Source organism: Acomys russatus, chromosome 17 (assembly GCF_903995435.1).
Source record: "Acomys russatus chromosome 17, mAcoRus1.1, whole genome shotgun sequence".
Classification (NCBI taxonomy): Eukaryota; Metazoa; Chordata; class Mammalia; order Rodentia; family Muridae; genus Acomys; species Acomys russatus.
In genome coordinates this window covers 62,097,890-62,113,245 of record NC_067153.1, presented here as the reverse complement: position 1 = coordinate 62,113,245, position 15,356 = coordinate 62,097,890, and the positions used below count along the sequence as shown (strand labels likewise).

The following is a 15,356-nucleotide window of genomic DNA, read 5'->3' as shown; positions in this document are numbered from 1 at the left end:
GGTGTAGACGTCTGGCTTTGTTCTGTAGCAACAGCTGACAGGCACTGTGACACGGAAGCTAGCTGGTGTGAGACCCTGGGAACCCTCTGGTGGTGGAACACCCCCTCACCTGTGTCAATGAGGGTTGGCCAGGTCTTCACATCCACAGCTGCAGCCGCCTCGCGAGACTTCAGCAGCCTCACCAGAGTCTGCGTGGTGAGAATACACGCTGCTTTGCTGACCTAGACACAGAGGCAGCAGTGAACACCAGGAGGCTCAGCACTGGCTGATCTGAAAGGGCTGTGTCACTCTTTTCCCTTTGTGTTTTTATTTCTGAAAATGTGTCACACTTAATTCTACCAGGATGATGGACATGTTTTAACAACAAGGACTGCTGCTAACAACAGTTACACTCTCAGGAAGGACCCTGCAGCCCTAATCTCTGTAAAGACAAAACGAACAAAGACATGGATCCTGTGGTACTTAGGGAATGGGAGGACGTGGTGGGACGCTAGAACTGGGTGTGCAATCTAGACCTAGTGCACACCAGTGTGAGGCCATGGAGCAGACCAAAGCGCCCATGCAAATGCGCTCTGCTCAGCCATGCAGGGAAAGGCAAAGTGACCTACTTTCACCCACAGAGTGCATCAACATAAAGAAAACACACAGCACAATTCCAGGCCTCTCTGTAGGCACTAACAAGGATTTTGTTTGTCTGTTTGCATTTGTTGCTTTTCCTAAATTAAACTGCAATGAAATCTTCTAGCTGGGCATCTCTGTATGCTGCTAAAGCCAAGGTTGCTGACATACATAGCAGCGGCTCTAGGGGTGTGCTGCCTGTCGGTGCAGTGGCCCAGGTTTCCTGTTCCAGGTTCAGGATATTACACAATGTGTGTTTATTCCATTTTAATTCACCTTTAATCCCAGCACTCAGGAGGCAGAGATAGGAGGATCTCTGAATTTGAGGCCAGCCTGGGATGTACAGCGAGTTCTAGCACAGCCAGAGCTACATAGAGAAACCCTGACTTGTAAAACAAGAGAAAGAAAGAAAGAAAGAAAGAAAGAAAGAAAGAAAGAAAGAAAGAATACATACAACCTTGCATCTTCTCCAGAACAAAATTCAGGGGTTTTTGTCTGTTTTGGCACTGCCAAGGATTAACAAGTGCTCAACCCCTGAACCATATTCCAAGCTCTGCAGAGCTTGTTTAAAAATTTAATTTTTGCCGGACGTGGTGGCACACAAACTTTTAATCCTAGCACTCAGGAGGCTGAGGCAGGTGGATCGCTGTGAGTTCGAGGCCAGCCTGGTCTACAAAGGGAGTCCAGGACAGCCAAGGCTAACACAGAGAAACCCTGTCTCGAAAAACAAAATACCCAAACAAAACAAATTTTATTTTTATTTCTCCTTTGATAACTTCATGTACTATTCGATGTATCTTGATTATATTCAGCCCACTCCCTCCTCCAAGTCCCTTCATCTCATCTCCCTCCCAGCTTCATGGGTCTCCCTTCTAATTTGAATTTATTTATTGTTAAGCTCCTGAGGCAGCCAGTGCTGCCCATCTCCACACAGGCATGGGGCAACCACTGGGACATGGCAACCTATCAGTGACCACACTTTTAAAGAAAGTAACTCCCGCTCCTTTAGGGCCTGCGAGGTCCCGTAACGCCCGCTCCTGTGGGCCTGCGAGGTCCCTCCCCTACACATCTTTTGATGCTAAATATACAAAATTAACCCAAATAAAAGTGACCTGACTGGGAGAACTGGACACGAAAAATTATGCTGGTTCTTGTGCAGGAAAAAAAAGTCAGACTGTTAGTAGCACGTTTAAGAAAGGAATGGGGGCAGAGTCCCGGACACATTCCGAAGCACAGCTCTACTCCCAGTGCTCGGGGCTCACACATGACTTCCGGCCCCAGTCATCACTCTTCTGGGCGCCTCACTCAACAGTGACGGCCACTCTGGCCAGACAAAAGATAGGCGAAAGTTGTTAGTATTGTTTGCCTGTTTCTTCGTTTTTTGGGGGTTCTTTTTTGGGGGGGGGCGTGTTTCAGGGTCTCTCTGTCTAGCTTTGGCTATCCCAGACTCTGTAGACCAGGCTGGCCTTGAATTCACAGAGATTCAACTAACTCTGCCTCCCAAGTGCTGGAACTAAAGCCATGTGCCATCACGGCCAGCTTTGTTTTTTATCTTTTTGAGACAGGGTTTCTCTGTGTGGCCTTGGCTGTCCTGGACTCACTTTGTAGACCAGGCTGGCCTTGAATTCACAAAGACCTGCCTGCCTCTGCCTCCTGCTGGGATTACAGGGGTGCGCCACCACGCCTGCCTTTGCTTGTTTTAACGCAAACATGGTCCCTGAGGAGCTCGAAGTCCTGCCTCTTCCTTCCCAAGCGCTATAACCACAGGCGCACAGCGCACGCCACCGTATGAAGCCGGGAGCCAGGGCGTATGAAGGGGTCTCAGCAACCTGTGAAATGGGAAGAGATAAAGAAGGCACTTACATCAACGATCATGCGCACCGTGGGCAAGGTGGCAGCGAGGTTCTGAGCGTGAGGGGGCCGCACGGTTACAGGTATACACCCCGCATACAGGCAGCCGTAAAACGCGGCAATCAGTTCTATGCCTGCGAGACAGAAGGCACTGTCAGGGGAGTGACTTAGCTGCTGCGTCACCAAGGAACTAAACTCTCAGCCTCCAGTCATATCCAACCAGGTGACAAGGGGGCTACTTAATTACTAGTGTTACTCTCTAGGCTGCTCTCTCAGCAGCGGGTCACAGGGACATCAGCATACCTGACTCATGTGGATCATTACAGCATTTACCCAGGACACTGACAGAACAGACTCTAGTGATGAAGAAGCACAGCAAGTGTGGCAGGGGCATCCTTGGCACTTCAGATGCTGAGCCGGGCACACTGCGAGGGCTCAAGATCAGCTTACAACCATCCTTAAACACACACACACACACACACACACACACACACACACACACACACACACACACACACTTGGGTGCTGCCAGCAATTGAACCCCGAGTTTCACACATGGCTGGCGACTATCTTGTCGGTGAGCTCCAGCCTCAAGCCCAGCACTGAGCTCCTGACAGACGCTTGAGGACAGGTTGTTGCGGCTTGCTGTTTCTTAGAGGAAACAACTGCAGAAATGAAAAGTATTTAACTAAGAAAATAAAGATGGGGGAGAAGTGAGGCCCGCCAAGCTTTCTGGTGCAAAGCTGCTGCAGGAAAAGCAACAGTGTGGGTCAACGTGCAGCCCAGTGCTGTGCATCTCATGACCTCGTGCTCACACAGACATGCCCCTCCTAGAGTAGACGGCTGCTGGGCTTCCTTCGTGTCCACACTGTACCGAGCAGCGCGGTAAGAAGCGTAGAGTCCAGTGGAGACGGGGTGAGGAACAGTGAACCGCGGTGACAGGGACGGAGCACACAGACCGGAAATGCACCATCCCTGTGCTTTGCTTTCTCCAGTTCAATCTCTCATCTGAAATTCTGAGCACTGGGCCAGTGAGATGGCCCGTGCTGTGCACACCTGCTGACGTGAGTTCGAATCCTGTTCCCACAGTGGAAAAGAGACCACCAGCTCCTAAAAGTTGCCCCCTGACTTACACTCACCACACACCCACACACACTAAGGAGTACATACATTCTAAGAATGTCACATACCCACACTCACACACACTTACTAATGTGTACATAAGTCCTAAGAATGACTATCTGCATAAAATTTTCACACATAGATTGTACGTTCATCTTTGAAGAGAAGCTGTACCATGAAGGATGGACGCAGAGTGACTGCCCACAGTCCACACACATGTGCTCTGGGGGACGCTGCTGACAATAGCTCTGCTCCTCACTTCTACAGATCAGTCCTTTGTGTTTCTAGTGTTGGACTGACCCACAGCCTCGGCATGTGCCCCACCACTGACCTCCTCCTCCAGCCCTTAACCCCCTTTTGTAATGGATCGGGTCTCACTGTGCTGCCCAGGTTGGACTTGGCTCCCAGGGTGATGGGAAATAGGCGACCACCAAGATGCCTGGCTTCTCTGATTCCCAAAAGTCATGTAGTTACAATCTGTCTTCACTCATTCACGTATTCACTCTGTGCTTACTGACTGCTTGTTTATTTACATTGTGTGTGTATGTGTACTTGTGTATGCACGTCCAGGAGATCAGTGTGTGTGGAGGAAGTCAGTGTGTGAGTGTGTATGCACATGCAGGTGCAGGTCAGTGTGAGTGTGTGCACATGCAGGGGCAGGTCAGAGACTGATGTTGGCTTCCTCTGTTGTGCTCAACCGTAGGGAAACCTTGTGCCTTCAGAAGCCAGAAAAGCGCACAGTGCTAGAATTCCCCTGGGAGCTGATTCTCTGGAAAAGCAGCAAGAACTCACTGCTGAGCCATCTCTCCAGCCTCTTTTTTTTTTTTTAAAGATAGGGTCTTTCACTGAATCTAGGAATGCAGCAGTGTGGCTGGCACTGAGCTTGAGGGACGTGCCTGCCTCTGCAGCACTAGCACTGAAACACCACACCAGTTTTTTATATTTTCTTTGTGTGCCAAGCAACCTTACCCACTAAGTTCACTGAGTGGCTCAAAGCTTCACATTTTACCTGGGTGCTGGCATCTGAGTGCAGGTCCTCGTCCTTAACCTATGGAACCTCCACAGCCTCAAGTTTTATTTATTTATTTTTATTTTTTTGGTTTTTCAAGACAGGATTTCTCTGTATAGCCCTAGCTGTCCTGGACTCACTTGTAGACCAGCCTGGCCTTGAACTCACAAAGATCCACCTGCCTCTGTCTCCCAAGTGCTGGGATTAAAGGCGTGCGCCGCCGCCACCACCACATCTGGCTCCACAGCCTCAATTTATTCTTTGGTTTTTGTTTTTCGAGACAGGGTCTTTCTGTGTAGCCCTGGCTGTCCTAGACTCAATTTTGTAGACCAGGCTGGCCTTGAACTCACAGAGCTCCTCCTGCCTCTGCCTCCCAGAGAGCTGGGATTAAAGGCCTGGCACCAATCCAAATCTTACCAGGTGGGTAGAGCAAGACCACATTGTCCCCTGCGTTTAGATGTCCCTTGTCACTGAGCATGGCGGCAATCCTCTCTGCTCGCTTGTGAAGCTGAAGGCAGCTGGCTGTGCACACCGTGGTTCCCTTTTAACAGAAGACGGGAAAGTGGTTCAAGCTTAGTGTAGAACCAGAGGGACAGACAATATGGGTAAGCACATGTCACACTCAACGGGTGACAGTACAGCCAAGCACACGTCACACTCAGCAGGCTGGCCTCTGGAACATGACCTGATAACAAAAGACAGGCGTGGGATTTCTTTTCCCCCCACTATTCCAGAAATTGAGGGTATATTAAGATTAACTTAAACAAACATATTTATACTCTTTCTTTCTTAGTGCTTTTGTTTTTTGTTTGTTTGGTTTTGGTTTTTCCAGTCAGGGTTTCTCTGTGTAGCCTTGGCTGTCTTGGACTCACTTTGTAGACCAGGCTGGCTTCAAACTGACAGCGATCCACCTGCCTCTGCCTCCCAAGTGCTGGGATTAAAGGCGTGCGCCACCACTCCCATCCTCTCGGTACTTTCTTAATACATATGAATTATTGTATTAATTTTGGACAGTGTCTCATGCAGCCTAGACTGTCCTAGGCTATGTGTATGAGGACAGTTTTTAAGTCCAAATCTTTCTGCGTCCACGCCCCAGGTGCTGGGCTCTCCACGCTCAGCTATGTTGCTCTGTAAGTGACTTTGAATACCTTGGCATTTAACAGCACGAACAGCACATGGTCAGGAGTTGCCTGGGCTCGCCACTGCAGAACCTCTGCCAGGAACTGGTGCTAAAGGCACAAAGGAGAAAGAAGAACTTGGGGTCAGCAAGTTTCAAAGACTCGTGTAAAGCCCACGTGTCCTCGGGGGCTGTGTGCTGTCTGTGCGCCACAGCCTGGCGCGCCTGGGCCTTACCTTCCTCACCAGGTCGTTCTCCTCTGCCTGGCCCAGGTCTCGGCCCGCGGCCTGCGCTATGCGCTTACCAGCAACCAGATTCCCAACCATCACGGAGGCGGGGCCCACGCCTGGGAACAGACACAAACCAACCAGGTCAGTTACCGGCTCCCAAAGCGTCTCCAGACTGGTCCAAACTGGTTCAGAGGTTCACTCAGCAATGTTGGGGAAGCACTGGTTTTACAGACACGAGCAAAGAGTCTAGATTCCAGTGAAAAAGGCAACCAAAAAGTACACACTCTGGGGACAAAGTGGGCAGTGGGAACCAAAGAACTGACTCCACAAGTTGTCTGTCCTTTGATATACAGATGCACACTCACACACGAACGCACACACATTGACATGTGTGCACACACACACTCCCACACTCTGATGGCAGAAAGGCCTGTCTGCAAAATGTGCAGAGCCGTCTGAGAACCACACGCACCTTCCTTCCACACGGAACTGGGTAACGCTCTGCCACTCTCAGCCTCTACATAGGAAGGACCAGGGCATGCCTGCGCAGAGAGCTGAGCTGGTGTCACAGCGCTGTTTGTGTGTGTGCGTATGCGCATGTGAATGTCTGAGAAGCAAGAAGAGGGGACCTGGAGCTAGAGGTAATAGAGTTTGTGAGCCCCTCAATGTGGTGCAGGAACTTAACCCAGGTCCTCTGTAAGAGCCCCAGGAGGAACTTTTCTTTAAAAAAAAGAATTATTTATTTATTACTATATATACAGTGCTCTGCCTGCATGTGCACCTGCAGGCCACAAGAGGGCATCAGATCTCACTATAGATGGTTGTGAACCACCATGTGGTTGCTGAGAATTGAACTCAGGACCTTTGGTGGAGCAGGCAGTGCTCTTAACCTCGGAGCCACCTCCCCAGCCCCAGGAGGAGCACTGTAAAGAGCAGATGTTGCTGCTGCTACTGCTGTGCCCGGGAACACGCTGCCTCATCCTTCCCACACAGCTTGGAAAGCTCCCTGGGCCAACTCTACGCTCAATCTGTACTTCTCTTCCCCAATAACACAACCCGATTTCCTACTCTGTTTTTTCCTTTCTTAGACCAGGTCTCACTGTGCGAGCCCAGCAACCTCTCTGTAGACCATGCTAGCCTTGAACTCAAACACTCAAACATCCAGCCCATACACACCCGGAATAAAGACTGTATCCCTGAGTTTAGACAAGTGAAGGCAGCTCATGTGACTTCCATGGCACCTACTGGGAGAAGGGCTTCCCCTCTCCAGCTTTGTCCTCTCTGCTAGCCAGGGTGAGGCCCGAGGTCAGAGGTCAGGCAGCCTACTAACCTGAGGCATCTCGCTAAGGAGGCTGTGGCTGACAGGTTTACCCAGTTAGAACCTTCCTTCCTCTCTGAGCTTCTCTCACACTGGGCCTGCTCTGACTGGCTGGGCATGGTCTGACTTGTAGAAAGTGGTGACGTAAACAGGCACCCTAGCCACACCTGTGTGGCTGGCTGGACGCCCCGCTTCAGTCCCAGTTCCTGAGGGCAGTCCAGCCCACATTGGCATGGCAGTTCACAGCTGCAGGCCCAGTGCTGGGGAGGCTGAGGCAGGAGTGCGTGAGTCTGAGGCCACAGCACACGAGGAAGAAGATGTCTATGTATGTGCAGGTGACTGTCATGTAGCGCACCTGTCACGACAGTCAAATGACAAGTCACAGGCTCGGGAGCCAAGAGCAGCAGCTGCCTGTGCAGGGGACGAGGCTCAGCTCCCAGTGCCCACACAGCCACCACCACCTACCCCAAGGGACTTGATGCCCTCTTCTGGCCTGCAGAGGCACTGTGCACACATGTACACAGGCATACACGCAGGCAATGCCCCCAACCACACAAAATAAAAACAAGTCTTTAAAAGGAAAAGAAATGCCAGGGTGTGGGGGCACACGCCTTTTATCCAAGCACTAAGGAGGCAGAGGCAGGCACATTTCCGAGTTTGAGGCCAGTGTGGTCTACAAAGCAAGGCTTTGAAACCCTGTCTCAACCCCCCCACACACAAAAAAAGAAAAGGTAGGAAGCTAGCAGAGAACAGCCGAGGAATGACCCTCCTAGCCAGCCTGCTTTGCTCTTAATTCTTTTACTTGAAAGAGAAGCAGACTTGATTCTGCTTTTGGTTTTTCTGTGACTTGTGGCTGAGGCCACACCCACTCACACTCACCCTCTTTCCAGACCATGTGCCACCATGATCCAAGTGGGCATGACTCTACACTCAACATCTTTATTTTCTTCTCAACTTTTCTGAATTTAAAAAATATTTATTAATTTACTTTATTTATATGGATATGAGGGCTTTGCCTGTCTGTATATCATGTGAATGCAGTTCCTGTGGAGGCCAGAAGAGGGCATCAGATCCCCTGGAATTGAGTTGTGAGCTGCCATGTGGTTGCTGGGAATTGAACCCAGATCCTCTGGAAGAGCAGCCAGTGCACTTAACCTCTGAGCCATCTCTCCAGCTGCTACCTCTCTGAATTTTTATCAAGCCTCAGCCCCACACCATTCCCTCCTATCTCAGTCGTCAGTGCCAGCATCTTGTTGCTCAGGTCTTCGTCATAGCCTCAGAAGGCAAGGCCAGCAGAAAGCAGCTTTTGGCCCTTGAGCTGGTTCGGTGCACCTGTTGTTCTTACAAAGGAGCCCCATTCAGTCCCCAGCACCCATATCATGCCTCACACTCATCAGTAAGCCAGTTCCAGGGCCTCTTCGCCCTCTTCTGGCTGCCCTGGGCACTGCACCCAGGATGCACAGGCACAGTGCAGACAAAAAGAGACATAGAAACAAACACGTTTCTCCACAGGACTCCGGGCTCTGTCTAATGTCTAGCTGGGTCTCTGCAACTGTCTCCTTCAGCTGTTGGGTGAAGCCTCTCAGAGGAGCTGTGCTAGGCTCCCATCTACAAGCACAGCAGAGTCACATTAACAGTGGCAGGGATTGGTCCTCTCCCATGGGGTGGGTCTCAAGCTGGACCAGTCTTTGGTGGGCCGTTCCCTCAGTCTCTGCTCCATCTTTGTCCCTGCACATCTTGCAGGCAGGACAAAATTTTGGGTTGAAGGTTTTGTGGGTGGGTGTCCTCACCTCCACTGGAAGTCCTGGCCATCTATCTATAGGAAGTGGCCACTTGAGGCTCAGCTAGGGTGACCCCCATAGACTTCCTGGGCCCTCGCTATCTCAGGTCTCTGGGAAATCCCAAGAGAGCTACCCCCACCTCTGATTTCTTTTTTTTTTTTTTTTAAACATTTATTTATTATTATGTATACAGTGCTTTGCCTATGTGTACACCTGCAGGCCAGAAGAGGGCATCAGATCACAGTACAGATGGTTGTGAGCCACCATGTGGTTGCTGGGAACTGAACTCAGGACCTTTGGAAGAGAAGTCAGTGCTCTTAACCTCTGAGCCATCTCTTGGTCCCCCCCACCTCTGATTTCTGTTCTTTCACCTGGCCTTCTCTCCCCCTCTGCCTACTCATAACCCCCACCCCCACCCTATGGAGTCCACTGATCTGGGCCCGTGGGGGCTCCCAGAGACTGAACCACCAACCACAGAGCATGCATGGACGGGTCCTAGGCCCCATGCACATACGTAGCAGACTCACAGCTTGGTCTTCATGTGGATCCCCAACAACTGGAGCGGGTTCCCTCTGACTCTGAGGCCTCCCTTTGGATCCGTTCCCCTAACCGGGCTGCCTTGTCTGCCTCAGTGGGAGAGGATGCGCCTAATTCTGCATCAGCTTAATGTGCCAGGGTGGGCTGGTCCCCACGGGGAGCTCTTCCCCTTCTCTGAGGAAGAGGAGATGGGGGATGGGTGTGTGGGGGGGGGGGAGCTGGGAGAATAGGGGGGCTGCAATTGGGATGTAAAATGAAAAACAAAAAACAAAAAATGTAAAAGCGTACCAGTGAGTGTGGAGTGTCCATCTAACCCGGCACTGGGGAGGCTGAGGCAGGAGGATTGTGATTCAGGGCCTGCTAGGGGGATATAGTTAGATCCTCTCTCACAAAACAAACTGACCCATACTATTGCTTAAAATAGGATTTTACACACAATAAATAAATGTAAGAATTTAATAAGTAACACATTTTGAGATGGAGAAGCATTTGTCTAAGTCTGTGTTTCTTCAGTGCTACAGATTGAATCCAGGGGCTGCACACACTAAACACATACTCTTCCAGTTAGCCACAGCCTGTGTGACATGTATTTTACATATGTGCCATATGCCTATGCAGGCAATGTGTGTCAAGACCTTTTGTACTGTTTCATTTTATGTCTATGTATGTGTGTGCGTGCATATACATGTGCCATGTGTGTGGTACCCAGTGGAGGCCAGAGAGGGTGTCTGATAAGCCACCTAATGTGAGCTCCGCTTAGTCAGACAGACTGTGTGACAGCCTGGCTCTTTGGAGCGGTAGCCCCAACAACAAAGGACCAGGGAACAAACACAGACAGAATGCTAGCCTCCGTAACCCTCTGTTTTCACTAGCAGAAGCTGCTGTTTCTAAGATGCAGAAGTGATGAGTGGTGTGACAGGACTTTAAGACAGCAGATCACAGCATACTCAGCGAGCAGCACGCCGACACCGTTAGGGACTCACTGGCTCTACTCCACCACTGCACATGCCGGTTACCTTTCAGCAGATCACCATACAAAGCATATTCAAAAGCCACACTTTGCGTTCTAACCCTTCCAAACGCATTAGAAGGCTAACACACACTGGGAGGGGCCAGGGTACCTGGAGAGGCTGGGTTCTGGCTCTAATGTTTCCAGACACACAGGAAGCTCACCAGATGCCACGTTACGTTCCCTTGTAATGAAAAGGTGTCCTAACAACCTAGGCCATGCCAGTTTAAGTCCCTTCCCTATCTCTTTCATTGAGACGGGGTTTCTCTGTATAGACCTGGCTGGCCTGTAACTAACTCACTACGTAGTCCAAGCTGGTCTTGAACTCAAGAGATCCACCTGCCTCTGCCACCATGTTTGGCTTTCTTTCTTTCTTGAGACAGGGTCTCATAGAGCTGGCTTCAAACTCTTTCTATAGGATGACCCTGACTTCTAAGCGCAGGAAGTGCAAACAGCTGGGCTTCATATATTTGAAGAGGACTGATCATCAGCCATGCTGCCTCAGCTTTCTCCCAGCCCGGTGACGGCTGCTCAGAAAGGCAAGAAGGTGAATCTGATTTGTGCTTTTTCTCTTTCCATGTGGCAACTCATACTCACTTGGAGTGTACCTGGACAATGGCCAACAGGAAGCATGCTGTGTGTCTTCTACTTATAGTCCTGAGGGCCTCTGACCCCCAGAGGTAGGCCCACACCTAAGTTCAGCAGCTATGGCGGAAAGAGAGGCAACTCTTGGCATGAGACCCCACAGAAAGCCAGTATGGTACAGGGACACTAAGGGTGGGTCTCAGCTCCGTGCTGAGGAGCCACGTGACATTTCCTCTTTCTTCGGGGGACTCTGATCACTGTGGCAAACCACTCAAGAGGAGACGCTGCCAGGCACGGCAGCAGCCTGCAGCTTATACTGTTTTGTGTCATCAGTCTTCGTAGAGCCTAAGCCCACACAGACTCACACTGGCTTCTGGGAGTTGCACTGCAGCGTCATGGCTAGAGGCTAGGTTATTACCTGGTTGCTTTTGGCGAGGCTTTGGCAAATTCGTCACACAGGTGTGTGGGCACATGAGGATGTTGCACGGATGTAGAGAACCCTCCAGAAAGAGCTGTTTGGTCTGAGATATATGGATCCCGCCTAGTGGCGTTTTTGGTAAGGTGTTGGCAGGCACCAGAGCAAGGCAGTAAACGCCCACTTGATGGATGCTATCGATTGCCTGGAAAACACAGAAGAGCACGCCGAGAGATTACCATGACAGCGCCATTTTACTGCTGGGTGTCTCGTCTATCCATCCCAGGATGGCAACTGGTAGACCACCACAGTCTCACATATGCCCATCAATACCTCCTCTGCTCACTCTGCTGTGACCTGGAAGTTATACTGCCACCTGGTTTTCTTTCCCACAATCCTTTGAGCTCTTCCTTTCCAATTTGTGCCTGGCAGAATGGTTCCAGTCAGGAAGGGTGGCAAGAAGGGCCATTCTGCTGTCAGCAAGGAGGCGGCCTGAGAACACACCGGCAGTAGCCACAAGTGCACCCATGAACGCTTCAAGAAGCACAACCCTTGGACCCTCCAAGGATGTGCACATGTGTGATGACGCAGACAGGACTCCAGGTGTGCACACTGATACCAGGCTCAATAAAGCATCTGGACCAGAGGAATAAGGAATGTTCTGCATTGTAACCTGTCCGTATGTCCAGAAGATGTAATGAGGATGAGGATCCACAGATAAGCCTGCTCTCTCTTTCTCTCTCTTTTTTCTTTTTTTGGTTTTTTGAGACAAGGTTTCCCTGTGCAGCCTTGGCTGTCCTGGACTCACGTTGTAGACCAGGCCAGCCTCAAACTCACAGTGATCCTCCTGCCTCTGCCTCCCGAGTGCTGGGATTAAAGGCGTGCTCAGCTGTGTGTTTGTTTGGTTTTTTTTGAAACAGGTTTCTCTGTGTAGCCCTGGCTATTCTAGAATTTATTCTGTAGAGCATGTTGGCCTTGAACTCACAGCAATCCTCCTGCCTCTGCCTCCCGAGTGCTGGGATTAAAGGTGTGCCCACCATGCCCGGCACAGACAAGCTCTTTTATGTTTTGGCAACCACATTAAAAAATCTACAGTCAATTTGTATGAAAACTAACCTGTTGAATGTTAAATAAGGTTACAGAATGGGGGGGGGGGTCTCCTCTGTGAGTGGGTGTGGTGGTGCCATGATGCCCACAGTCTCCAGTGCAACGCTGAGGCAAGAGTCTAAAGGAGACAGGGCTGGGCTCAACGGTGTGCGCCAACATTCCCAGCCTCACATGACTCTTCACAGGATTTCAGGTAAGTTCTTGTAGCTATTTTCTGGGACATGTCTTACAGGCATTTCACTTTTTTATATAAAAGAAAAATGTGTGGTTAACCACCAGATTCTACCATCACGCACCAAAATTTCTAGAAAACACAATGAAGTTTCAATTTGAATATATGAATGTCATGAAAATACTTTTCTTTTTTCCTAGTTAAAAAAATTATGATTGTGGTAGGGGACTGGGATTGGGCAGTAAAGGGATAAAGGGATTAAATAAATAAAAATTTAAAACTGTGACTGTACGCACACACAGATGCCGCAGTGCTGTGAGGTTAGGAGGTCACTTTGTGTAGTCAGGTGCCCCTTTCTACCTTTAAATGGTTCTGAAGGGTTGAGCTGAGTTCATTAGGCCTGCACCGCAAGTGCCTTTATCAGCTGAGCCGTCTCTCAGACCCTTACTGTTCTTATTTTATTATTTGGTTTGGTTTGGTCTTTCGAGACAGGGTTTCTCTGTGTAGCCTTGGTTGTCCTGGACTCACTTTATAGACCAGGCTGGCCTTGAACTCACAGATCCACCTGCTTCTGCCTCCCAAATGCTGGGATTAAAGGCTTACACCACTGTGCCTGGTGAATTTTCATTATTTTGTGTGTACAACTATGTCTACATGTATGTTTGGTGTCCACTGGAGCACTGGAGTTATAGATGGCTGCAAGCTGTCATGTGGGAGCTGAGAATCAAACCTAGGTCCTCTGGAAGAGCAGCCAGTGCTCTTAACTGATGACCTATCTCTTCAGGCCCTTACTATTGCTGCTGCCGCTGCCGCTGCTTCCTCCTCCTCTTCTACCTCTCCTCCTTCTTCTTCTATTTATTTATTATGTATACAGTGCGCATCAGATCTCGCTATAGATGGTTGTGAGCCACCATGTGGTTGCTGGAAATTGAACTCAGGACCTCTGGAGGAGCAGTCAGTGCTCTTACTGCTGAGCCATCTCTCCAGCCCCACATTGGTTTCCTTTTAAGGATTGACGGATTGATTTAATGTATGAGTGCTGTGCCTTCATGTACACCTCCAGGCCAGAAGAGGGCATCAGATCTCATTATAGATGGCTGTGAGCCACCATGTGGTTGCTGGGAATTGAACTCAGCACCTCTGGAAGAGCAGTCAGTGCTCTTAACCATTGAGCCATCTCTCCAGCCTCTTTTTTTGAGTTTTTCAAGACAGGGTTTCTCTGTGTAGCCTTGGCTGTCCTAGACTCACTTTGTAGAGCAGGCTGGCCTCAAACTCACAGAGTTCAAACATAATTTCTAAAGACGGCGTATCTGGCAGCCCACAGTAGCAGCAACCTGCGACCAGGCACAGAGCCAGGCACTCACCTGCAGCACACGGCTCATCCACTGGAAGCTGTCTTCCTCAGATGCATCAGGTCTTTGTTCCGCCACCACCACAATGCGCTCGTCATAAAATACAGACACAGAAAACACAGCAATTCTAAGAGAGACAGATCACACACATCAGTGTCCCTGCAGAACCGTCCTCTTTGCTCTCCTTAGCCGGAGCACAGAGGAACCATCCCGACCGTACCACCCAGACATGAGTGGTAGAAAGAAAATGTGAAACCGTCATCACCGAGTCAGGATCAAGTGAGTCACTTAAAATAAAAACCAGAACCGCATGGGTGAAGCACTACCGAGTGGCAAACAAGGCACAGTTCCTGGCTCTGTGGCGCTCGCTCACGTGTCAGAGACAGACCAACGAACACACAGAAAATGAAGCCATGTTGTGATGTGCACCAGGAAGCATGTGGGCGGGCCCAGCGGAGTGGGGTACGGGTGCTTGGGGGAGCGCCTCCCTGGGGAGTGGACACTGGAGCAGAGACCTGAGTGAGGTGAGGACGCGAGCCACGCGAAGATCTGGAGGAAGAGGATTCCGGGCAGGAGGAACGGAAAGCGGAAAGGTTCTGAGGTAGGGACCAGCTTGGCAGGTTTGAGGAACAGCAAGAAGGCCAGTGTGCCTGGAGCAGAGTGGTGAAGCAGAGAGCGGAGCGACAGTCAGACACAGGCGAGGGAGACCAAGGCCGAGAGAGGGAGGGAGGATGGGGCTAGACCTGAGGGAGGTCTCCGCTCAAATGTCCCCTTACTAGTGAGGCGTTCCCAGACCATCTCACGTGCTCACTCCACACCACTCATGACTATGTTGTGTCTCTATGTGGCCGTTTGCCTGGCTTCTGTGTTTGTCATGAGAATGTGAGGGCACACATTTCGTTCACTGCCAGAAAAGTAGTGCGTACTTGGCACCCAGTGGGTTTTTGTTGAAGGAATGCAGAAAAATGGGAAGTAGCCGCAGTGCCGACTCAGCTGCCTGGACCCCGTCCTCTCAGAGAGCTGCCCGCTGCGTGGACCCCGTCCTCTCAGAGAGCTGCCCGCTGCCTGGACCCTGTCCTCTCAGAGCTGCTCACTGCCTGGACCCCTTCCTCCCGCCCACAGCAGCCACGCAC

At 50.5% G+C, this 15,356-nt stretch overlaps 1 protein-coding gene across 1 annotated transcript in view; it reads right to left on the bottom strand.

Annotated features, from left to right (window-relative positions):
* The window catches only part of Dip2b (disco interacting protein 2 homolog B), a 172,057-nt gene that overhangs the window by 17,135 nt on the left and 139,566 nt on the right, over positions 1–15,356 (bottom strand). The window contains exons 22-28 of the mRNA XM_051160350.1: positions 14,236–14,350; positions 11,596–11,797; positions 5,954–6,063; positions 5,749–5,829; positions 5,018–5,141; positions 2,482–2,603; positions 110–221 (exon numbers count right to left, since the gene is read on the bottom strand). Of these exons, the coding sequence (XP_051016307.1) occupies positions 110–221; positions 2,482–2,603; positions 5,018–5,141; positions 5,749–5,829; positions 5,954–6,063; positions 11,596–11,797; positions 14,236–14,350 (866 nt within the window). The remainder of the gene's footprint in view (positions 1–109; positions 222–2,481; positions 2,604–5,017; positions 5,142–5,748; positions 5,830–5,953; positions 6,064–11,595; positions 11,798–14,235; positions 14,351–15,356) is intronic.